The 25,292-nt window shown below is 39.2% G+C and overlaps 4 protein-coding genes across 4 annotated transcripts in view; 2 read left to right on the top strand and 2 right to left on the bottom strand.

Moving 5' to 3' along the window:
* The window catches only part of LOC104966523 (cugbp, Elav-like family member 2), a 334,875-nt gene that overhangs the window by 169,572 nt on the left and 140,011 nt on the right, over nt 1-25,292 (top strand). The gene's annotated exons all lie outside the window — the stretch shown is intronic.
* On the top strand, nt 7,174-15,190 carry LOC104966113 (isotocin receptor-like). Its single transcript, XM_010795255.1, has 2 exons — nt 7,174-8,561; nt 13,510-15,190. Exons 1-2 carry the CDS (start codon nt 7,634-7,636, stop codon nt 13,749-13,751), a joined length of 1,170 nt encoding a protein of 389 aa, XP_010793557.1. The 5' UTR covers nt 7,174-7,633; the 3' UTR covers nt 13,752-15,190.
* cav3 (caveolin 3) lies at nt 15,532-18,715 on the bottom strand. The gene is made up of 2 exons (XM_010795254.1): nt 18,414-18,715; nt 15,532-17,180 (listed from the first exon to the last, which is right to left on the bottom strand). The coding sequence occupies exons 1-2, from the start codon at nt 18,528-18,530 to the stop codon at nt 16,839-16,841; spliced, it is 459 nt and encodes a 152-aa protein (XP_010793556.1). The 5' UTR covers nt 18,531-18,715; the 3' UTR covers nt 15,532-16,838.
* Nucleotides 21,191-22,631, bottom strand: LOC104966248 (caveolin-2-like). Its single transcript, XM_010795432.1, has 3 exons — nt 22,431-22,631; nt 21,657-21,844; nt 21,191-21,436 (listed from the first exon to the last, which is right to left on the bottom strand). The coding sequence occupies exons 1-3, from the start codon at nt 22,629-22,631 to the stop codon at nt 21,277-21,279; spliced, it is 549 nt and encodes a 182-aa protein (XP_010793734.1). The 3' UTR covers nt 21,191-21,276.

Genomic DNA, 25,292 nt, shown 5'->3' on the forward strand with positions numbered 1-25,292 from the left:
GTGATATTTTTCGGTGTCCACTCATGAAAGATGTCGTTGTTTACCTTCGGTTGTACCTTCGTCGTCTCGTTCTCCTTCTCCTTCTCGACCCGACTCTCACTCTCCTCCCTCCTTCTCGACACCACCCTCACCTCTCTGATTGATGAGCCAACAATTATGCCATCAGGTGTTTGGTCAGGTGGAACGTGTTTCTTGATCATTGGTCCATGTGTGAGGCTTTTTGAATATCAGTGTTATGAATGTGCTAACACGTGACTTTATGTCAGATTCCTGTGTCTTACATGAAGAAACGTGTGCTGTGGTTTGCAAAAAGTGCCATGTTGATTTGCAAATTGTGTGAAAAGCTGAAAACGTGTTTAGAGTTTTGGAGATTTGAGCCGATGTTTTGCTCTTTGAGTGTCAGATAAAATAATTGTGCTTTATGTTGAATTTTAGTGTGTTAGCAATCGAGAAAAACTGTAATACTTTTTTTTGTATTCCCATCATGGTTCACAGCAGGTGAATTCTTTGTTAGTTCAAATGCAGTGTCTTGGTTGCACAAACACATTGCAGATGCCTGATTTCTAAAGGGTTAAATTGACATTCAGCATAAATATTTGTTGGACACATGTGTAATATGCTTTTTTTCTTCCCCCCATTTAGAAACAAATTATATTATAGATTATAGTGCCTCTTCCGCAAACCAATCTTTCAAAATGCGAGATTTATTGTAGCTTCGTCCTTGTGAAATGTTAGTGTTTTTCTCTCCATCGCCACCTTTTTCCCATAAATCCCTCACAAACACTACCATGCGAAAAGAAGCGGGGGTTTGTGCTTAACTGGTCTGATCGTACACTGGGTTCCTTACAGTATATGTTGATTACAGTGTGTTGCACGATTACAGGAAGGGTCATATTATCAAAGTTATAGGTGGGAACATTGTGTTTTCTTCTAATTTCCAATTTTTTACTCAAGCAGTTAGATTTGTTAGAAGCTGTTTCACATCAGTGTCCAGTATTTTTTTTTTTGCTTAGCGCATGGATCTTATCGGCTTCGCTCCGAGAACGTTTTCCTTTAACTATACCAAAGGTCCGTACTGAACTGGGGAAAAGGGCATTCAGTTACGCTGCCCCTCAAGCTTGGGACCTGTTCAAACTGAGCTGAAACCCAGAGAGCTGGTCTCATTAAACACCCTCAAAGCAACTTTAACTGACCTTGAAGCAGGCCGCTGTGTCCGTTAATGCTTCGACTAAACTTGGTGTATGACTGTGTTGTGATTGTGTGTAACTGTAAAATTGTCTGTAACTGTGCTGTTACCATTCTTGGGCCAAGACTCTCTTGAAGAAGAGATTTTTAATCTCAATGAGACCTATCCTGGTTAAATAAATAAAAACAAATAAAAAAAGCATGTCCAAAAATAGTCAGGTAACTTTAGGCTTAACCAGTTGAGCCCCGAGCCTGATGTCAGCCGTTGTGGTAAAAAGTCAAACTCATGTCTCTACAATTTGTTGTTTTATCAACTCTCTACTTTGTTTTAGACACCGATTTAACAACAAACGCTCTGGTACTGTCATCCACTGCATGTTTTGTTCATATAATGGAGTATGATAGTTGAGTTGTTATTTATAGAGGAGACAGCCCTGATTTATCAGACCAATAAAAGGAACAGAAAGACAAATATAGTTTACTGGTCGTTAAGTTTTGATAAGCCCAATGCCTCTGTTATTATAAACTAAGGCTTTGTGAATTTGAAAAACCCAATTACGTGTATCTGATATTGCTGAAGCTTGTAATGAAAAGGGATTTGCAATAACACATCTAATCAACATTCTCTCCAAACTTCCCCCTTTTATGGCATGAGTCATATGCAGCCATTTATTTATTATCAATATATTTTTCAGCAAACAAGATATGATTTGTGCTTAAAAAAAATTTAAGTTATTTCCTCAAACATAAAACAGTCATCCGAAAAGGGGTAATGTTAAGTTGTTTATATTTTTAAAGATCCAATTCCACTTCCTGCAACACCATTCAGAATGGGCAAACAATGGGCAAACACGTATATCAATCTTTTTCAGACCTGCCACTGGAAGTCTTTTTCTGTTATTGTTTTCGAGGCAGAAGTCTTAGATCTTGTTTTTAACAAAAAGATCAAACAGCAACTCAGGAAGCTCCTGCAATGAAGCACGTCATTATCTTAGAAGTGAGGCCCCCCTGAAGAACTCTGTATGCAATACTGTTTAACACATTTGCAAGTTACAATCCCATGCTGGAGTGAGATATGTCTCAAACTGGTGTGATGTAAGACTTAATCTAGCCTGTTTACCTGCACTTCAATCTTACAATCCTCTGAAACATGTGGCTGTAATCTTGGAAATCTCCAACACCTTCTTCTCTATGAGGCTAATGGCTCACCGTGGTGCTTTAAATAGCATGCAGAATCTATCGTCCACCCACTGAGCCAGGAGTGACAGCATCCCTCTGTGTTGATCTACTTTTTCATGCACCTCAAGACACAAGATCAACTGGGGGAAAATGCTAGGCTGTGAACTTGGTGTATTGAGTGATTACATAAGCAGCAGGAGCCCAGAGTATTAGCGTGCCCAACCTTTGTATCTTTCTTCATCTGGGGCTTGGGCCTGTACCTTGTCTCTAATTGGATCTGTCAACTCAAAGCCCAATATGTGTGGGAATGGCACGGAAAAAATTGCTGAGCAGCTGGAATCAGCCGGGAAATGGTGGGATAGATATGTTGCACAGGTTTATGTGGCTTAAGAAAAAAGGGAAAAATATAAATTCATTACTTAAATACTGGGTATAATAATCCCTAAAGTTGTCAGTGTTAAAATAAGTGTTTCTCCAATGTTTACTGTGTATCCAATGACCACAACCATCTGTTGTTATGATCAGCCCTTAAAGCAGCTTTCTTAGCGCCTTATTATATTACCATATTTCTCTAGAAAATAATCGTTTTATACAAAAACATTTTGACCTGAAATCCATGTAGATATTAGTGGGAAGAGGAATTCCTTTAATGTGTCTTTTGTAATTTAAGATACAAAAAAACCAAGATCTTTTGAAGTCTCAAGTGGCACATGTTTTTACAGCAGAGACAGACTGAGATTTAGCAAACATATAAAGAAATATTTATATGAAATTAAAAAAAAATTTTTTAAAATTAGTGAGGTAGGTAAAAAAAAGCCATGCAATGACCATGCCTTTAGTGAATTATACTAATGTCTGTTTAAAATATGTTTATTAGTGCAACTCAAGCCTCCATGATTTACGAACTCTTTATTTAGTTTTAGTTATAGGTTTGAATAATAAATACAATGTACACAATATTATAGTATTGTAATGTTATTCAGTACATGTGTTTAGTATCTTTATTTAGTACAGGGAAAATGCATTACTATATAAAATATAACAGGATCATCGTAGCAAAATAGTTTTGTTAGAGTGATGCAAGTAATATTATACAATGTCAAATAAAATAGAGTTGTGTTTACAACCCAAGTCTACGCATTTACTGGAGTCATTCTGTGTAACCAAATGACATGTCTGCTGACTTAATTTACAACCTTCGCCTTCAACGCTCCTTACTGGGCCGGACATAAAATAAATCACTCTAAAGATGTTTTGAAGATTTCACCTGGCAATGTCATAAATATCAGAAAAATCCAGAGCATTATTTTCTCCATCCTTATTCTTTCTCTTATATCCCTCACAGTTTTGGCTCGCCACATGGATCCTGGACTTCTCTCAGCCTTCTCATCTTAATTTGTTCTTTTTATGGCAAGAAGAATCTCTCCACTACCCCGCCTCTCTATTTTAGTAATCAGGTCTACAAAGCTTCACAGCTTTCTGTCCTTTTAATCCGACAGCAGAAACTTCACGCCAGACCTCATGCTGCTAACATGTGCACCTGAATCACAATGGCTCACATGCAGTTGTCCTTTCCAACTTCAAATACTATTTTCCTTCTCCTCCTGCCAAAATGAAGTGATCCTCACAGAGATGAAAACTGAGTGTTCAGGTGTTCCACATAAACTCCTAAAATCAGGTCCTTTTAAGATTGTAATAAAGAATTTGACCTCAGTCATATTAATCTGTGATGATGAAAAATTGCCACATTTTTCATCATCACAGATCAATATGACTTTGAGGTCAAATTCTTTATTGAGGTCAAATTATTTTAATGAATTATAAATACCCAAATATTTTTCCGTGACGACCCTGACTAAGAACTAGAACAGGCTTCCAGCAATACTGATTTTCTTGCCTCCAATATTTAACAACTGGTGAATGTGATAATGGTCTCTGCAAGTTGATGAAGCGCACAGCTCATTTAGATAGATAGATAGATAAGATAAGATAGAGCTTTATTGTCCCCCTTAGGAGAAATTTGTCTTGGGCATCGAGATAATAAACATAAAACATTTAGGACAATCAGTCATAGATACAGAACAGAGATCACATATCACATGGCAAATAAACAAACAAGAAACATACAGGTACAGCACTTTCCCTATTGCACATATCCCTATTGCACATACACAAATCAAATATTGCACTTTCCCTATTAAACCTATGCATAGTGTCCGTCAAATTGCACATATCCCTATTGTGTCCATACCTATTTACACATATTGCACTTTCCCTATTTAACCTTCTCGGTTGCACAAACTACACTGTAAACATTGCACCTCCCAACAACTCCTAACACAGCATAATCACAATACTGTTCAGCAGCTTGATTTACAGTGGAACAAAGGAAAACTTATACCTGTTCAATTTACATAGAACACAGTCAAAGCAGAGTCAACAGGACCGGGGAGGTTGCTCGCTCCACACTGGACTTTACACTATTTATTTGTTACATTAAGAGGATTCTTTGTGAGACAGACCTCATTATGACACATTTAGTCTAGAAATGCAGACTTTGGAGGACCCAGCACCTGAAACGGACATCGCCTATTTATCTCTATTTAGCATTAACCGCATCTTGCTTGTTGCAAACAGCTTCCATCAGATACTCACTCCACACTGCTAAGCAAGTCCAAACTCCTGACACTAAAATATTCTAAGCCTTATCTCCCAATAAATCTTATCTGGCATAACCTCCCTAAAGCTTTGCAGCAGTGACTGGCCCTTTCTTTTGTGGACGTAAAACCTTGAAAAACACATTTCTTTACTTCACATCTAAGACTTAAACTGTATTTAATTTATAATGAGTGCTAGCAATATTCTGTCTGCACCAAACTTTCAAATGGCACTTGCTATTTTGTTGTTTTTGTTGTTTTCAGACTATTTCCAGTTTCTTTCCTCATTTGCTGTCTCATTTCACGTGGCTCACTAGAAAATGTAGTCAGTGAGATCATTCAATGATTCTTTCCAAATTCACAAGTCACATCATTAGATTTGATGTATCATTATGCTTCTTCCTCCTTGTCCTTTTTATTTCCAGTCATCCCTAAATCATCTTCAGCTTACATGACGTTTCATGTGCTTTGAAATTCCAGTGGGTCTGCCATTTTCCAAAACCCAAAGCCACAAAAAGGGGGGAAACAACCCTCCCCCTTGGCATTGGTATAAGACCAGAGGCCTTTGCCCGCAGGGTTTGCAACTGCTGGAAATTTAAAGAGCCGCACAGTAGTTGACAAATATGACTACCAGCACTTCTGATTCTGTTAGCATTGGGGTTAATTAAAATCATATTATCAATCATGTCCCTACAAGATGTGTACTTAAAAAGTCAGTGTTGAGTATTGGCACTTATAAACCTATAAATGATCATGATCGACAACATGTTTGGTTTCACATACATTGTGCTGTATTTTATTTTGTATCCATTAAAACAGAATTTAGAAAGCATAATGAGACACGATTGGTATATTACATTTTTACAAAAACCCCTACTCCTCTAAGTGTCTGTAACGAATCCTCTCATACAGTATGGCCATTTTCATTCCTTTACTAAGACATTTCAGCATTAAACTGTATACATTCATGTATAATGGTTTTCATGTTAAATTGATAGACTATTCCTGGTACATCGCTCTCCTTAATTAAGTATTAATGGATTGACCTTCTTTATTTTAGTCCCTAATTCTGCAGCATTGCACTTGGCGACACAGATAGGGAGAAGACATATATCTTCGAGAGAACGGCTGGAATGTAGCACATGGATGTTAACATGGACGTCGCACAACATTGCCAGCTACATTTCAACAGCTTTCCCCCCATGGTTATGAGGGTAAGAGGTAATCATGGACACCTTTACAATAACCTTATGACCTTCAGGACAAAAGTAATGAGAAACAGAATAACAACAACAATAAGGAATTTTGTTATTCATTTTATCTTCAAATATGGGCTTGGATCCTATACATCAACAAGGTTCTCCCAAAGTGTGTCATTATTGTAGTCTAAGATGCCTTTAGACATGGACGATAAAAAACACATGTATAGTGTGAACATGAAACATGTGTGCCGAGCTCTGTGTCCTCTCATGAAAAAGCGTATGGCTTTATGTGCCAAAATACTCCTCTTCTCATTCATATTCATTTAGCTCAGAGGGTGTTACCTTGATGATGTCACACATGCAGGTGCAGTTTACTTTTAAACCATGGTGGCTTTGAACAGTTTTTAAGTAGATAGAAACTATGTTTGTGTGTGTTTTTGACACACTTAAACCTCAGAAATCGTTTTAATTCTGATATTTGCATGTCACCTGTTTTACCTTTAATGTTGCCTCTCAGTTGAAGCCTAGGAATGTGTATGTGTTTAGCTGTTCACTTATTAAAAACGCAGGTCAAATTACATCTTTGAGTATCCAGCAGAAGGTTCAGTCTCATTTGAACCCAGATTATAGCACACTGAAACTATCTCATAATGACAGCAAAGCTTTTGCACCAAAGGCTTCACTGTGTGGCCACTGCTTTCTCCCAAACATCAGTATGGACAGCTCAATTATTGCACAAAATGAGGTCAGTGAGAGTATGTCGAGGGGTTTATGCAGGGGTTTGGGCTCCGAATTGCAGAGCAGGATGGGAGGACACTTATGAACGCCTCACATCGCTCCCTTGTGGAGGTGATGGGTTTTCTCTCTGTACACTGAACCGGGGACAGATATAACGGGTTGAGTGCTGAGGTGCTTGCCATTCCGATTCTTACCAGAGAGGATGTTGGAGCTTACAATTTCTGCAGCACTTTTTCTCGTCACATTTTAATTTAAGTGGCATTTTTTGTTTTTAAAGTGAATATTGACTGTGTTTGTATTTCTTCACAGCCTGCTAATTCTTTGGATTTTGGAGAATTACCTATAGCCAGTAAATTGTAAACTCACAGATTTTTTTACTCTATTATATCTAGTAAATCCACATTGAAGATTTTCTGAACTTTAAGGTTACTTTTCTTTTGGCAGAGTGTGTGGAATATTTCAGTCTGCAGTTTCTAGAAAGGTTGGGAGATTGATTTACAAATCCTTGGTAATCCTTGATGAATATGTGTTAAGACTCATCAAACCTCACCCTGCGTTTGAACACCTGAGGACGCAAGGAAGACTTTTCCACTTAAGACCCTCTAAGTGACTGTTTAAGTTATTGCATGAGTGCAAACCCCTTACGCATCTACAGAGGACAAGACTGCTACAATGGAGATTATTTCAAATGAAAGTGACTTTTGGCACTTTAACGATTCCTGGAGGAACTCAAGTATCGTTAACGGGACCGGTTTGTTGAATAAGACGAACCCTCTGACGCGGGATGAAGAGGTGGCGAAGGTGGAGGTGACTGTGCTCGCCCTGGTGCTGTTTCTGGCGCTGGCGGGGAACCTGTGCGTCCTGCTGGCCATCCACACTACCAAACACAGCCAGTCCCGCATGTATTACTTCATGAAGCACCTGAGTATCGCCGATCTAGTTGTGGCGATATTTCAAGTTCTCCCTCAACTTATCTGGGACATTACATTTCGGTTCTATGGACCGGACGTTTTGTGCAGGTTAGTGAAATACCTACAGGTCGTTGGGATGTTCGCGTCCACTTACATGTTAGTTTTGATGTCCGTAGACAGGTGTTTGGCAATTTGCCAGCCTCTCCGTTCTTTGCACAGGAGAAAAGACCGTTTTTATGTCATTGTTTCCTGGGTCATAAGCTTGATCTTCAGTATCCCGCAGATGTTCATTTTCTCCCTGATCGAGGTTGGCTCGGCTGGATCCGGAGTGTATGACTGCTGGGGCGACTTCGTAAAGCCGTGGGGTGCCAAAGCTTACATCACATGGATCAGCCTCACCATATATATCATCCCGGTGGCAATACTGAGCATTTGCTACGGGTTAATAAGCTTCAAAATATGGCAAAACTTTAAACTGAAAACCAGGCGCGAGCAGTGTATAAGCCTGACGCCCAAAGCCTCCAAATGTAACACACTGGCCCGCGTGAGCAGCGTTAAGCTCATCTCCAAGGCGAAGATAACCACCGTGAAAATGACTTTTGTGATCGTTTTGGCTTATATCGTCTGCTGGACACCCTTTTTCTCTGTTCAGATGTGGTCTGCGTGGGATCCAGCTGCGCCTCGTGAGGGTAGGTTGATTTTGAGTGTGTGCCATGCTGCGAGTTATTACGCATTTACAATGATTAAAACCCTAACACAGTATTCATATGTTCAACCGTTTTGCACATTTTCCTGGCGATATGGTAATTAATGGATATCCGTGAGGCATATCAATATTGCTGTGCGCAACAGAGCTCTTTACGCACGGGGATACCAACGCTTGCGTATCCATGGAACAAACATAGAACACCTAACCCAATCTTTGAGATGTGTGTATTTTGCTTTCCTCATTCATATTAATAAAGCACTATGGTTTAATGGCTGACTCATTGAGAGCCTGGTTCTGCCGTTTTAGTGTCAGGGTAAATAACGCAGCCAGGGTGCGGTGCGGATGGGTGCAGTGCAGGAGGTTTGACACTCAGACAAACAATAAACGTGAAATACATTTTTGAACTACTTAACATGTCAGATTTTATAGCAAAGGATTTGGATTTTGTTCAAATAAGGCATTTTAAAGTTTGTAAATGTCAGGGTTTTTAATCAAAAACACATCCTTATCCCACAGTTATTACGAAGTCCCTGTCCCCTCACCACCAACATTTGAAACACGGGGTCATTTTACATCAGAAATGCATAGCAGGAGCAATATGTCTTATATGTCATAATAAATCATATTTCTCATGATTAAAAAGAATTGGGTAGGCCCTTTAAAGTGCAAAAAGCAGTATGCATTACTTCACGAGTTTCCTTCGACGCTCCTCGACCTGCAGAGACCGACTGAAGGCTAATCATTGATCAAATTATTGTGCGCATACACGCGCCAAAGAGCTCTGTGCCTGCAAGGTACGTTGGAGTGTCGTTGACATTTATTCACAATAGGTCACTTAGCAACCATGTATATGGGCCCTACATTTATCGACAGGCTGGCACATGGCCACACCCATTTACCAAAAAAAGATTTAATCTACCAATAATCACAAGTTATTTGGACTCTGCCTCTTTTCTCCTTCTATATTTCCATTACATTTCAATATAACTACTGTAAATAAAAGGCACCATTAAAGTAAAAGCCAACAGAGTGTCCAAAGTGTTTAATATTAAATGTGTTTTCATTTGTCTGTATGATCTAAGGGGATTTCTGGGCAGTACAGCTTTTAATATGAGATGTCTGCATGTCCTCAAAGACATTACAAACCTTGTATTTTCCCAGACAAAACATTTAAAAAGAGAAACATGTTCTAAAAAGACAGACTTAAATAGGCCTACATGTAGGGAATAGGAAGTTTCAGGATGAGTGAAGAGTAAATAGATGTTTGTGTTTCAGGCCTCTGGTCTTTTCTTTGCCTCTGTGGGTTTGTGTTTAAGGCTCCAGCTGAATGGTTGTGTCGCTGTCATCAAGTGGCATTGTTCATTTGAGCTCTTTACACTCTGGGGCTAAACAGTTGCCCTTAGCTGTCATCCAGTTCTCCAACACTGAGGTAAATTGCTATGAATGGCTTTGTTGTTTAACCTCTCAGTGATATTTACAGTGCTGGAAAAAATAGCAGCAAAGGTGCTCTGTCCCTTGAATGGAAAATAAAGTGATGAATTCATTTTCTGTTGCAGAGCATGGCTCAGTGCAGGGCGGAGGCTGACGTCTGATGGCTGTCGTCCACGTGAACACTTCTTCAGAAAGGCTAGAATTGGCAGTGACACGTTGCCAGTGTTTGTGTAAAAAAACTAGGCGGCAGTGTCTCCTGTGTGTGTGCAGATAGAGTGGCCATTAGGTGAGCCCAGACTGCAAAGCTTTGAATCCCTCGCTAAGGGAAGACCCTGTACCCTGCAAACGTGTTTCAAACATTCACAAATGTTAAAAGGAAACAGTATGAACAAAACATCAGGTTAAGTAAGATTTTGTTGTTGCAGTTAATTGCCGTTAATGTAGTCATTAAGGTTGCTTGAATGTGTTTTGAATTTTAATGGGGCATATGAGAACAATTGTAGTGAAATATTAGCATCCAGTGAGGAGCGTAAAAAGAAAACTCATTATTAATGTGTAATCTTTGCTAAGTCAACCTGCAGCGATATATAGCAAATATTTAAATAGCACCTCAAACAAAGATTATGATAATGCTTAGGTCATTCACCATGGAACATATCCATAGCATGTTGTTTGCACATTGTGCGAAGCAAAAACATAATTGGATATCTAAAGTTAAATTCATTTTCATGGTGCAGAAAAGTACATTATTTCAGCATGTTTGTGAGTTATTGGCAGCATTATACAAATAATTAGAATAGTTTGCTCTGGGATATACTTAATAAAGACATCTTTTTGTTTTCACCATGCATCAAACAAGCTGACATTTCAATATAAGTGCAAAATTGCTTCTTAAAGGTTGCCGTGTGTGTTTGAAAGGCAACAGACAAAGGATGTGTAGGAGCAGTTTATGTACTTATATGCAGACTACCACACTTTCTCCACACTGTTCCCCATTTACCAAAGTAATCATCTGCTCTGCGATGATTGATTTAGTAAACCCTGGTACAGGTAACAACACTTTTGTTCAAATGTATAGTTTGACATTTATTAAAATGTGTTTTTTCAGACACTTAGATAAGAAGCTGGCTTGCTCTTTCATAACATATTTCTCCTTAATTGGCCCAGAAACAGTCCAGCACGTAGTTCCACATAAAATGGGAAATACTACATTTTCCACCCTCATTTTTGTACATATAAAAAAATATTTTAAATACTTTTATTAGTAAAATATTTGTTTACCTTTGCACAAGGCCTAGATAGCTTTCCCCAAGCTACGCTAAATGATTTCTTGTGGTAGATTCATTTTTACTTTACAGATGTCCCAGTGGCATCTTGTATATCATCTAATTTGAACTGCTTTAGCCACAATTTGATCAGCTTTGTAGCACACACAAGTTTGAAACTCAAATACAATTTCCCATTGAGCCAATAAGTGCATGTTTTAAATGATTGAACAAAGAGCCAAATTGCTTTGTCAAAGTTCCAACAAAACTTCTGTTTTACTGTGAAAGAGCCAGTACTGTCACAGAAGGGACATTTCCATTTTTAGCAACCCACTCATCAATATGATTTTTGGAAATGTCACTGTCCTATCCTTCCAATCTTTTTGACGTCAGTAGCGCCTGTTATTTCACATTAACCGACAGATTACCTCGAGGACAAAAACACCTGAAGGTTTTGCTCTGACTCAGACACGAACACAACCTCCCAAAAATGGTATCGACGTGAATATCTACCCCCGCTGAGCCTGGTGCCCTCGGGTGCTGACTCAGACTCACGTGTTGATCTGTGTTAAGTACTTAGTGGACACAAAGCCCAGTGTTCAATGTCCAAGTGTAAATGTCAGTTTGTATACACAGTTTTGTCTTTACTAGCAGCAAGAAAAGCAAGGCAGGGTCTCAGGTATAAAGCCCTCTGAAAGCAATGTTACTCATAAATATCACTTGATGTTTCAATGGAAATGTGATTACTGCACTGCATTTACCATCAGGGAACAAGAATGACCACTAAGTGTCCTTGTTAATGACTTGCCGAAGTGTCTTTAGGGGCTGCCCAGTATCAGCTCTGACATTAAGACAGATGTACCACCCAGGGGAGGATAATCCTACCTTTTCACTTGCTGTGCGAATCATCGCTCTCGTGAAAGACACTGAATTAATTCAGTCAAGTCTCGATAGTTCTTTCTATTATTCAAATTGAATCCCTGCTTTGCTCTCATCCACCCCGATAAGAAGTCTTGATAATCAGCAGTTGGTCTTTCACGCCGTCTCCAATGAAGCATGGTTTCCTCCTCTCTCTCAGCAGCATAGTCTGTAATAGAGCAGGTTAACCCATGGCTCACAGGTTACATATGTCTAATAGCAGCTGCTAAAACACCTTTCTAGCATTTTGTAGAATGTTTCATTCATTTGGATTTTAATGCTCAGGTTAAAATATATGTTTAGTATATCTAATACATTTTACTGCCATTTTCATACATCGAATATATTTAGCACAGTGTCTACCCAAAGGTTTTTTTTAAACCCATGACAAAATAGCTGAAGGGTATTTATATCATCTGCACTGAGTTACATTTTTAGTCTCATAAATCCATCCCCTAATGGCTGATGATAAATTCTTATTAATCATGCGTGTGACTTTCGTGCCCTTACAGAGATAATTTACTTAGAGACATTTTGTTGGAGCTCAGGGACATTAAACTGTTGTCTTTAACGACAACATGAGAATAGCAAGAGCACAGATGGATTAACAATCAGTAAGAAGAGGCTAAATACAGGATACGAGCCAAATACATGGATGTGGTGTGATCAACATTTCCGTCTCTCGCAGTCTAACCTTGAAAGTGTTTTTGCAGGAATTTGCTTTGTTTTAGAAATTCATTGCTTTCTGGCTTGATTGAACATATTTCCATTGACATCATCGTGTGTTTATTTCTCACGCTTGAGCTGGAAGTATTATGACACTCCTATGCCTTCTCAATTTCTGATTCCAAAGACTGAGAATTGGTTTTACATTACGGTATTCATGTTAGCATGATCTAATTTCAGCCAGCTAAAATGCTGGGCAACATGTGACCTGACATTTTTTCTAGATTAAAAGCAATACATTAATTAAGGTTTGTATGATTCATCCTAAAGATGGGCATAGATTTCTGTACCTTAGTTCAAACCAAACCACTCAATAGTTGTCAAGGCTCAGGTGAATGCCACCATTATTGAAATTCAATCCCTGGGGACCATGGGTTTATGATTCAAAACAATTCACATAGCAGTTAATATATTGCAATCTGGAAAAATAGTATTACACTGATCAACCAACAATGCCTTCTCTACAGCCATGGATCAAAAAGCATCACAAGTGAAACTCAATGCTAGCCTCTTTTTTTCTTTCACAGAGTAAATTAAATTGCAGGTTTTTGCTTTGTCAATAACTTGTCTCTCCCTAATCTCCTGCAGCCATGCCCTTCATCATCTCCATGCTTCTGGCCAGCCTCAACAGCTGCTGTAACCCCTGGATCTACATGTGCTTCGCGGGGCATCTGTTCCAGGATCTCAAGCAGAACTTCCTGTGCTGTTCCACACGCTACCTCAAGTCCTCCCAGCGTGACTTTGACTGCAGTCACAAGAGCAACTCCTCCACCTTTGTCATTAAGAGCACCAGCAGCCAGAGGAGCATCACACAGACATCCTCCACATAAACCCGTCTTCCCTTCTCTCTCGAGCCTTCCTCTCAAACACCTGCGTCACATCTAGCAGTTCAACTCCTTCAGATACACCTCGCAAGTTCAAGCCCTGAAGGAAAAAACAAACAAAAAAGGTCTTCATTGTTTTATTAACAGTATTTCACAGTGTGAAGTGGAATTGTGAGATAGAAATGTGTACAGAAAAGGAGTAATGGTGTGGTATTTCATGTTCATAAAGACGTATAAGATAATCACAGACCAAGCTGAGCAATCACTTGACTTTTGTTTTTATATTATTCTTGTTTGAGATGTACAGTATATATGTGTACAGTGAAGAGGAAGTAAAGAGAATATTTTTTAAGCACTGTAAACATTTTTGATTCAGTTGCAAAGCTTGTGGATCCTGCTGTCTGTGTTATGATGAAATTAACTATCTATTCTAAATATTGTGAACTACTTTGTTATATTTAAAGTGGATTGCATACATCTATGCTTACTTACTGTACTTGATATGTTGTTAGATGAGAAATGTCATGTCTTTCCCTGGTAAAAAGAAAATAAAAATCGCTTGAAAAATAAATAAAGAGCGAAAGCAGCACAAAAACACACACAGCTTTATTATTTATACCTTGCTGATGCTCATTAGGAGCACCTACCACCTCTTGAAAGCCTTGGCAATGCTGCTGGAAATGTCCGGATGTTTGTTGACACAGAATCAATAACGTGACTGAGTTCCTGCACAGTTTTGGCAGCACATTGAAACTTCCTGTTTAGCCTCAGCTCAAAATGCATTATTGGGTTGAGATCAGGAGCACGTGCACACCAGGGGAGTGAACTAAAGTAACACCTTGTTTTGAACACATTTTGGGTCAACAATCAATGGTGCAATATCCCGCAGGAAGCGCCAATAAACGTAAACTGTGGCCATGAGCTCCCTATCGCATTCTCTGTTGAAAAGCTAATTAAGCATGAGGCTGTTTTTTGTCAGTTGTGTATATATATTCATGTAAAAGTTTCAAATGTAAGGGCCGTCCAGGTTGAGATCAATTTCCAGCACATTGATTATCCCTGTCAATAATTAGAAATGACCGGAATAAAAGCTAACTTTGTCAATAAAAACAATCCAACTCAATATCTCTGAAGTAAATCATGTTTATACAGGTTAGCTGCTGGGTATTTACACTGCATTACACCGTATCGTTGCTTTGATTTTATAATTGTATTGTCTACGTTTTAGAGCTTATCAATAAACTAAAATTGAAATTATAAAAAAAAAGCTAAGTAATATTTAGGGGGGGTTTATCCTAAGAATGTGACTTTCCCTAAGATAATGAAGCACAAGAGGAGAGTCTTGTTTGAGGAGAAATTATGCAAAGAATATTAATCATCCATCTAAATATTGTGTATAGTTACATATTTTAAACCATCAACCATGGTATTATAATGATCAGGTATAAATTACTGCATTATTATATTATATTAATTAGTAAACATGTTTTCATTTTAATGTAATAGTTTGTTAATAGTAATATAACTATTACCTGAATTGGTCATTTATTATCCATTTACCGATTATTTATGATTGTTATTATAAAACAGTTACTTATACTAAAGACCTAACAGAGTTAAAGAAAAGACCTTTGCTTTGAACTTCATTACCAAATATATTTCTTTTAATTTTCAAATCTCCCACAATGTGTGGAGGACCATTTTTATTAACAGTATGTTTGCAATTGCTCATGTTTAATTAATCATTTCCAAAATAGTCCAAAATATATAATTAAATTGTAATTGTGGACAATGTGTTTTTTTCTTGGCTGCATTTTTAGTCTGCATATTGACTTTCTATGTATTGGCCAATAAATCACTGTTGCTTCTTGTTGACACAATCCTTCATCAGACTAATGCTTTAACACGGTGTGGTGTCTCTGCACATATTATCTCTAGCAGTGCATTTCCAGATGCAGCAAAGGACCAGGATGTGTTGGCCAGAAGAACACGAACAAAGAAGGGCGTGGTGACACCAGAGAGACACTGTAAAAGAGACACAACAGCAGCCTCTAGTGGGTCACAGCTCCAAGGTCACTGTCAAAAAAATTCACTGAAACGCAGTTAAGATGGTTGGTGAATCTTAAAAATGTATTTCTCCAGCCTCTCACATTGACCTGAAATAACACACATAATATACTTTCAAGCAAACGGTGAACCAGTGATGCAATACACTTATTATAAGCACAGTTTCATCAATTGTGAAATGTACTTAGAAAAGTTCCAGCCCATGTATAATTAACGTTTCTCAACTAGAGGTGCACAATAGCAGCAAAGTTCTTATACTTTATACATAATTAATAAAACACTGTTGAAAAATGCAATTCCCTCCTTACTTTACTCCACCAGTAGTTCATTGCATACTTGTTAACAGACGTGACTGAAATGTGGAGTAGTCAAATATTCCACTAATCTCACGCTTCGGTAAAAGGAAGTAGTTTATCGGCATGGTTGGTTCAACATATTTCTTACATGTACAATTAAGCAAGTGGAGTCATCAAGAATGACAAAATATTTTTTTTTTTCAAATGCTTTCTTTCTGTTAGAGCTCTTTAAATAAGGTCATTATACCAAATCCAATTACATTAATATAGAGTTCAACTTTACCAGGCACATACAGCGTCAATACAATATTTAATAATGGCAAAATGTAATGCATACATGGAGCATTGTCCACAGGTTGAGCAATGTTGGGGGGTTTATATCATCTGTTGAAATGTCTTTGGCTTTTTGTGACACAAATACATGATTACAGACAGATCCTGGTCATGGCAGGCAGTCCTCTCCTCCCTCAGTGAGACGCACTGAGCCCTGCAGGAGTGCCAGAGCTGTCACAGAACCACGCTGCCTGCTGCAGCTGTCACTGGGCTTCATGGTGGCAATAGGCACACAGGGCATATCAGGACCCAGCTTGAGGATGGGTGGGTGGGGAACGGCATGTTATGAAGGAAGGAGGAGGACTATGAGGGACTGAGACGCCTGGACTGAACTTCTGGTGTATAAAAAGATACCGCACTTCATCCGATCATACTATAAACACTACAGTGTGAGTTTTTAGACTTCTTTGCGCACTGCAACGCGCACACTGCTGAAGACCTTGCCCAGTGCTTCAAAGAAGGGATCACAGAAGGTCTGGATGCAGAGGGAGTAGATGCGGCTGATGCACTGCGACTCGATCAGGCAGCTCTTGATGCAGGGAACCACGGCCCAGATGTGGCAGAAGGAGATGCAAGCGAACAGGAAGCCCCACAGAAGAGCAACAGGGATGCCAAAGACAGCAGACAGGATGCGGTAGCACCAGTACTTGGACACAGTAAAGGTGGTGTAGCTGAGTTTCCAAACCCCATCCAGGCTGTGTGTCCCGTCAGGCTCTGCAATGATATCCTCAAAGTCCACCTAAAAGGGACATTTAAAAAGGGGCTTTCATTACGACACATCCCTGAGTGCACACCACTTTTTCCTCTCCCTCAAACAGAGCTCTTTGGGCTCTGAATATCTGAAGTGCAAAGATAGACGTGTTAGGGTCAAATGTATGCAGAAAAAACAATTATGTGTCGAAAAATTCCCTAAATGTCATGGCAAAGTTATGGAGTGGCTTTTAACACTGATTACAATCATTTCTAAAAGCTCTCTTCCAACCTACTTCTTAGTAACTGAAGTTCACCTCATGTAAAATGCATGAGAGCAACTGTACAATCGTCTAATCTGTTTTCAGTATGTGTCACCTTCCCCTTTAGAAAAGCTTTCCAAGATTAGACTCATATATGAAATGCAAATCAACCTAATCATGACAGACAGACGAACAGTTCTAAAGCCTTTTGTTTTCTTTCAGAGCTCTGGAGTCTGGATACCATCGGTTGTGTGTTTCCTGTAGATAGCCTCCCGAGATCATCCTCTGAATAAAGTGCTAAACATCCACTGTTTTATATCTTCTCAGTCAGCTCTGGCCTCGTTCAGCTCTTAGAAGAATTGCTGGAGTTAAATTCAGCATAAGAACAGTCAGTGTCCTTTGGAAACTATAAATGGACACCCTAAGCTTGCAAACATCCAGAAAGGTTCCTGACTAATGAGGTTGAAGGTTTCAATTAGAATGACTTTATTTGAAAATGTACGCAGAAAATGACTGCTTGAATAAAACGTGTAAATGCTAAAGACCAGACTATTAGCAGTAAGTTAAAACACTTTCCAGTTTAAAACAGACATGCAAATCAGTTCAAACTAAGTAGTGCAGATACTGAACATATACTCTGCTAATAACGTGTAATGAACCATCTTCATTGACCATAAAGCCCTTGCAGTCATAACAAACAAGGACATTTTAGCTTTTTTTCTTAGTGATTTCTTTTTCTTGCGCTAACAGGGCAACGATCACAGGATAAACAGTAGTCAAAACGTAATAAATCACAGGCACAGGTATCAGTTTCACACACTTCTACCCCATTCCCAAAATAAACGTTGGGTTCTGCCCAGGCAACAGGAAAAGCTCTTGATCTATTTAGGGATTTTCCAGATAGTATAGTAATCTCTTCTCCTGTCTTTGTCTCTACTTCATTAATTTGATCTCCTCAGATAACAGCTTATGTTCCTAATCCTTTCTGTGACAGGGTGGTGTCTCCATGCTGCACAAACCTTCACCACGTCTTCATTGATCTGCTTGGGGTCTCTGTTGATCAGATCAATCTCCTTGGTGTTGCTGTCCTTCACGATCTTTTCCTCGTTGGTGTTGTACTGGTACTGATCCGCCATGGTGGGGCCGGAGACGGTGAGAGTAAACCTTCCTGGATCAAACTGCACAGAGCCTCGGTTCACGTCTGCACCCCTGTATCACCACTGTGAGTGACGCTCCCTCTGGCATGCCAGTTGACAGCTGCTGAGGACGCCCTGGCAAAAATGGAGGCTTGACCCCCACCCTACATACACACAGGCCCCCGCACACAGACAGTGGAAACACACACACGGTAATGCACACACATAGAAAAGGCATGCCTTAAAGGAGCACCCAAGCTTGTGTCACATTTCACATAGGGCTGTGGGGCTCACTGGGAAGGGTTTACACAGTGGCACGAACTTCCACCACGGAGTGAGGCAGTGAGCACAAACACACCCTGCTGCTCGGGCTTCACTTAGGACACAGTTTTACATCCTAATACTGAAGCTATTTTGAAAAGAAAAACGTTGTTACGTGTTTCAAACTACATTCCACAACAAAACAGAGATCAAAAGCGTACTGCTTAACACAAGTGTGAGGATAATAGTGCTAAATGTTGTACTATCATTTATCATTCAGAAGAAAAAATGTGATTCACATTCATTGGCACTTTGCTGAAGCTTTATGTATCAATTCAACACCTTCATCATGTGTGAAACTGTACGTCAGGTGGTGCGGTGGTTAGTAGATGCCACATTGTTGAAATTGTGCCAGTTTGAAAAACTCTACTGTACCTCCTCTGTCACTGTAACCGTAGAGTTGACACTTCATAGAGTAAAAATACTGCAACACCGAGTATGTAAATATCAGTTTCCTGATGGTTTTGTTTAGGATAAATGTGTGTAATGCATACCTTATATTTACAGAGGCAAACGTAATGATCATACATGTTCATATAAAAAAATGTTGCTTTTCATACATTTCATGGTCTATGCATTAGAGGGTTCTCAGAAGGTGTGTCCTGAGTCTCCTATGACGTACAATTCCGGGCTAAAAACGTAAAATCCAACAGTCCCTAAAATAAACTCTGATTCAGTCTTGCTTAAGCTGTGCAGTTGTTGCTATCACTCATACAGAATGTAGCTTCCTATATTAGCAGGTTGCATAAACAAACAAACTCATACAGCATGGTGCTGCCAAAAAGAGGGGGAAGAGGGGGAGGCTCTTTTGAAAACTGCTAAAAGGTCTCACAGCAAGGAGGGGTGGAATGGGATCTGAGTGCATGTGATCAAGAGCCAACCCAATTAGAGGAGTATTCTTGGTGAGGCAATGGAGAGAGTTGAGTCCAGTTAGGCATGGAGGTAGAGTGACAGAAATAGCTCAGCAGAGAGTCGTGGTGGGCATACCTCTGACTCTATGGGTGTCAATGCAATCAGCTGAGACTGCACTGGCTCCTGTCTTTCATTTAATGTAGACAGACAGACCTACATTTAGAGTCCTATAGAATGTAATGGTGAGAGTGGGTATCAGTTACTCGGGTTAGTTTAATGAACAGTGCTGAATGTGTTACTTGACGCATACAACATGTGTTTTAATATCAACTACACTTTCAAACATAGTATTTGTTATAAGCCTTGATTCCAGAGATCTGTTATATGTCACATGACCTTTACAACATCTGCAAATTTAAAAACTGTCTTAAAAAGGCAAGTTGTAATTTTACGGGATGTTATGTGTGTGTGATTATGTTTTGTGTGTTGAATGTTAGGAGTGTCCTATTGGAGCCTCCGGTTGTTGCCTAGCAACCTCTATGACAACAAAATTCAACAGACCGTGCCCCGGTCCAAGAAATACCTTTAGATCCCCCGTCGTAAAGATTCTCACTTTTGCATGATCATGAGTGGCCAATATGTTTTCCGTTCATCACTCCTTCATAAATCAATACATTTTCCATCAATCATTGTCATTACTACTTGATTTATTTAATTGTGCCCCATGAAGCTCTTTGTAAAAGTATTTGTAAGTCCTAATTAGTTAGTGACACTAGCTGCATGCTGTATTTTGCATTTATATTATATAAATATAATAATATGCCAGAGAACTAATACCAAATAATGTGAGAAAGTCCTCTTTGATATTGGACAATGAGTATTTCAACTGAACTTGAAATGTCAACTTTATCGCAATACAGATCAAAATAGTAAACAGAATCAAGAAAAGAAACACAATTTAATGGAATTCATATGATTGGTGTGATGTTCAACATATTTATGATCCCACATCATCAAATAATTCTTAAAAATAAAGAAAACCTCATCCTGAGACTCTCAGCTTTATCATTTTGTTATATGGGATTTGTTTGCTGTTTATTTCTGAAATTGAGTATTACAAAGTGTTAGTACCAATCACCCAACATAACCTATTGACACATGGTTGATCATATTAGCTTAGAGGCACCCCTATGCATCACACAATCACATTATTCAAAAAAGGTACACATTAAAACTGGATCAGCATGGCAAATACCATGCCAGGTGAGCTATAAGCAAATACCATGCCAGGTGAGCTATAAGCAAATACCATGCCAGGTGAGCCATAAGCAAATACCATGCCAGGTGAGCCATAAGCAAATACCATGCCAGGTGAGCTATAAGCAAATACCATGCCAGGTGAGCTATAAGCAAATACCATGCCAGGTGAGCTATAAGCAAATACCATGCCAGGTGAGCTATAAGCAAATACCATGCCAGGTGAGCCATAAGCAAATACCATGCCAGGTGAGCCATGATACTAAATAATCATTGACTAATAATCATGATGTAGCTTTATCATTGGCACATTTTTCTATCTGTCTTCATCTGTTGCCAGATGGATGGTGATTTGACCACAGCACTTTCCCATACTAGTGAATAATGGGCTGATGAGAATGTTGAGTACGCTGCCCCACACAGTCTGAACCCAGTGCATGTTGATGAGAAGCAGCTGCACACAGGGCATGATCAACCTGGAGAGAAACAGGGACATGAACACAACGTTAGTTCATCTCTTTGATAAAAAAAGAATACATCTTATAAACTGTAACCAAAACATATAGCAGGGAAAAGCGTGTGTCACTGAATCTTTCCAACTACATTCTGAATGATTCCTTTTTTTTTACCAGAAAAACGTTTATCAGTTATTCCATGCCTGTAAGTCTTCACATCTCAGTGTGACAACAGTCCTACCAGATGTGAAGGAAGCTTAGCACAGCGAAGAGGATCCCTGCTGCCAGAGAGACCGGCACCGCCAGGAGGAGAGAGATGAGCCGGTACATCCACAGTCTGGACACCTCAAACAGGGCGTGACTCCACAACCACACTTTATCAAAGCTCCGCACCGAGGGAGGCTCGGCGATCACATCTTCAAACGTGACCTGAAGACACACACAGAGACACTGAGAGTGACTTCTGGGGACACATTTTTCTCAAGCATTTTAAAGTCAATACTGAGGTGTGGAGGTTGGATGATAACATGTTGACAGGCTGAGGATAATGTGTAATGCATGCACATGTATTGCACTGAACCGATTTAAATGCTTATTTAGCTTTACAGAGTAGTATTGTATCACCATGGGCAAACATAGACCTGTGTGTATGATCCTGTCCACCTGTGGTCAGTATAATGCAGCCTATTGATATTTACCACAGAGGAAATGGGTGGTCTTATATTATCTGATAACAAAATGAAAGGTCATTGTCCTAGACGGACACATTTATTTATTAAAAAGCTCCACTTTCTAATTTGCATGTATTGTCATAATCATTGTTCACCACCAGGTTTAACTCTTTGCATCACATGGGTCAATAGAGACAGCAGGAGGTGAATGCAGAGCACGTGGGTTTGTTTATTTGACTGTCTAGTTCTCTGTTTCTCCACACAGAAATTACATATTTGTGCCGGAGGTTCTGTGTCAAGTTTTATGTATGTTTAAAATTCCCGTAACGCTACAGAATATTTACCTTCAGAATCGTGTTAACTCCTTTGGGATCCCTGCCCTGAATCTGCGGCCTTGTGTCACTGTGGGTGGAGTTCAGATCTTCAGACTGTACATCCACTTTGACTTCCATCAGTTCCTCAGCTGGTCTCTCGTCTTTTAATCTCTGGTCCTCCATTTCTACTAAGTTCAGCTGTGTTCCCGCTCTGTTGAAGGCTGTGGTCATGTCATTAGAAATATGGAGGACGAGCGGGGCGCAGCAGGAGGATGGCTTTCCACTGTAACTCTGCGGGCATGTCACTGACACCCAGGTGGAACATAGTGGACTGATGACTGCCTTGCTCCTTATTGAGGAATGCCTTTATTGGCTTTTAAAGTCTTTGGTGTCATTTTCCATGTGACACACTCCATGGAAAGTCTCATTTAGAACGTCATGAGAAATGGCCAATGGCCGTTGCTAATTGGCCTTCACTTTCTCAATAAATATTGAAGAGGGTGAACATAAACTGGGGAAGTACGTTGGCATGACATAACATAACAGGTTTTCATGGTTATAAAGTACCCTCAGAGTTCTCTGCGTTTCAACGTTTTCTCTTATTCATGTAATTAAAATAAATGTATTGAAGAAAAAGAAAGACAACAAAAAGATAAAAAATAATCTGATGATGATCTTAAACTGCATTAATTTTTCCTTGGTATTTGGTGCATAACAATAAATACATAACAAACGAAAATGAATAAGGGAGGCTAATGACAAAGTCTAAAACCATAAATAAATATATAAATAAAAGGCTTTACAAATGAGAAATATATATTAAACTGCTCAATTAGGATGTTTTTTAAATGAAAAGAGCTGCTGTTTGAAACAAAGAGGACGCCTTGTGCAAAATATGGAGATAAGTGAACAGAAATATAAAGCATGAACATGTGGATTGTAACAATATAATAATCCTAAATTGGCAAGTATCTCACTCAAATATCTTAGACACCTAACAGAAAACATGTATCTCACTGTTTGTTGAAAGTTCCTCAGAGACATCTTGTCAGAAATGAACAAAGCGCTGGGAGGAGAATCACTGGTAAATAGTGCACTCTGTTGGCCATGTTCGGTCTCGCTCTGTATTTGAAAAAAACAAATCAATCAAACAAAGCCTCTTTGTTTATCACTGATGGTTAAACCAGCCTAATGTTTCCCTCACACATAATAGCTTGTTCTCTCTCAGTGCCTCCAAGAATCTCAAAGTGCTGCAGGTAGTGGAGTGGAGACGGGGTCTGATAGCTGATGATTGATGCTGTGTGTCTGGAAACCATGGCGATGAAGAGCTCCTGATATTGTGTTGTGATTGCGTCTTAAGATCCTCCACATAACGTGCTAGCTAGGGTTAACTTTGAAACATGTCCTGATTTTTTAAATAACAATTTTCATCAATATGGTGTCATGAGTTGAACCACAGCGAAATATCACAATCTCGGCAACTCGATAATAGCGACATACAATAAAAACATCAATTGTGCTTTTGTAGGCTTGTTGAACCAGCAAGCAGTGTTGTTTGAGTGTTTGTGAAACAAAAAGAAATGTAATATGGTCATAGATAACCTACCACTCTCCTAAATACTACTAAGCTGATAGTATTTACGGTAGTGCTATATTTTTCACAATGATGTATGCCATTTTCTTTGAAAATTAGTATTAGTATTTGGTGCAAATACAGTGAAACATATAACTCCAGATGAGCCTATTGAAGATGCACTTAAAAAAATGGAAATCACATTTTTTAATGTGGTTGTGGATACAGCCATAGATATATATAAAAACTAGATGGCTCATGGGAGATTTTCCAGCGTAGCTGACCGGCCGCCACCTGTACAACTTTAAGCGCGTTGTATTAATGTTAACATAACATCATACAAACTAAACTACAAACATAATATATTATCATTCTTCGACCATATTGTTCTTTGTTGCAGACCCACTTCACCCTAGATCGGCATCCCTTCACTCCTTTACGTATCGTCTGCTAACTGGGTAGTTCGAACTCGTCTGTCTCTACCCACCGCTCTCCGATGTTCCACGAGAATCAGAATAAGATTGTATAATTTTAGAACTATACAACTCCTCATGTGTACTAACAGCTAGTCGGTTGTGTACCGTGTAAACCCCGAACAATTTTTGTAGAACGTAATACTATGTCCTTAAACGACCGAAACACAACATGTCTTCCATGGACTGATACGGCACTGAAAACCGTGTTATTTTATGTCATAGGTTGTGTTTTGGTTATTTGTGTGCCACCTGTGTACCGTGTGTTGTTAGTTAGTAGCAGGTCGGAGTCGAAACCCATAAAAAAGTGTTGTACAATACGCCATATCTGACTCGTTTTGTATTTTGTATACCCCTTGTATCACGACGCAGAGTACCACCAACCGTCTCGTCGCCGCTAACCTGTAGGCATCAGACGTAGTTTTCAGGCGTTATCAGTCAATGAAGACATTTGTGTTTCGGTCGTTTAGGACCATAGTATTACGTTTCTACAAATTGTTCGGTTTGGTGACCTTCTTTTAGTACAACATTTGAATTCAATACAACTTTCTTTTCTCGTCAAGACGGAGGAGGGTGACACATTTCCAACTACCAGTTGAACATTATGATCCAGAGGTGAGTGTTCGGAGACATAATCGGTCGCTATTATTTTATCGTTGGTGTATGTGTTTCTTTTCGACGTTAAAGTTGTACAGGTTCGTAGGACTAGTATCGGTACGATATTAACAAATATCACTGTTATGGCAATATTAGTCAGTTCTAAAAAGTCGCTCATTTCTCATAAAAACACGTCTAGTGAGTGGAATGTTGTCGATGGTACTTGCGCTTAGTCTCATTGACAACTGT

This window comes from Notothenia coriiceps, unplaced genomic scaffold, assembly GCF_000735185.1.
Source record: "Notothenia coriiceps isolate Sejong01 unplaced genomic scaffold, NC01 NC01_scaffold00037246, whole genome shotgun sequence".
Taxonomy (NCBI): domain Eukaryota; kingdom Metazoa; phylum Chordata; class Actinopteri; order Perciformes; family Nototheniidae; genus Notothenia; species Notothenia coriiceps.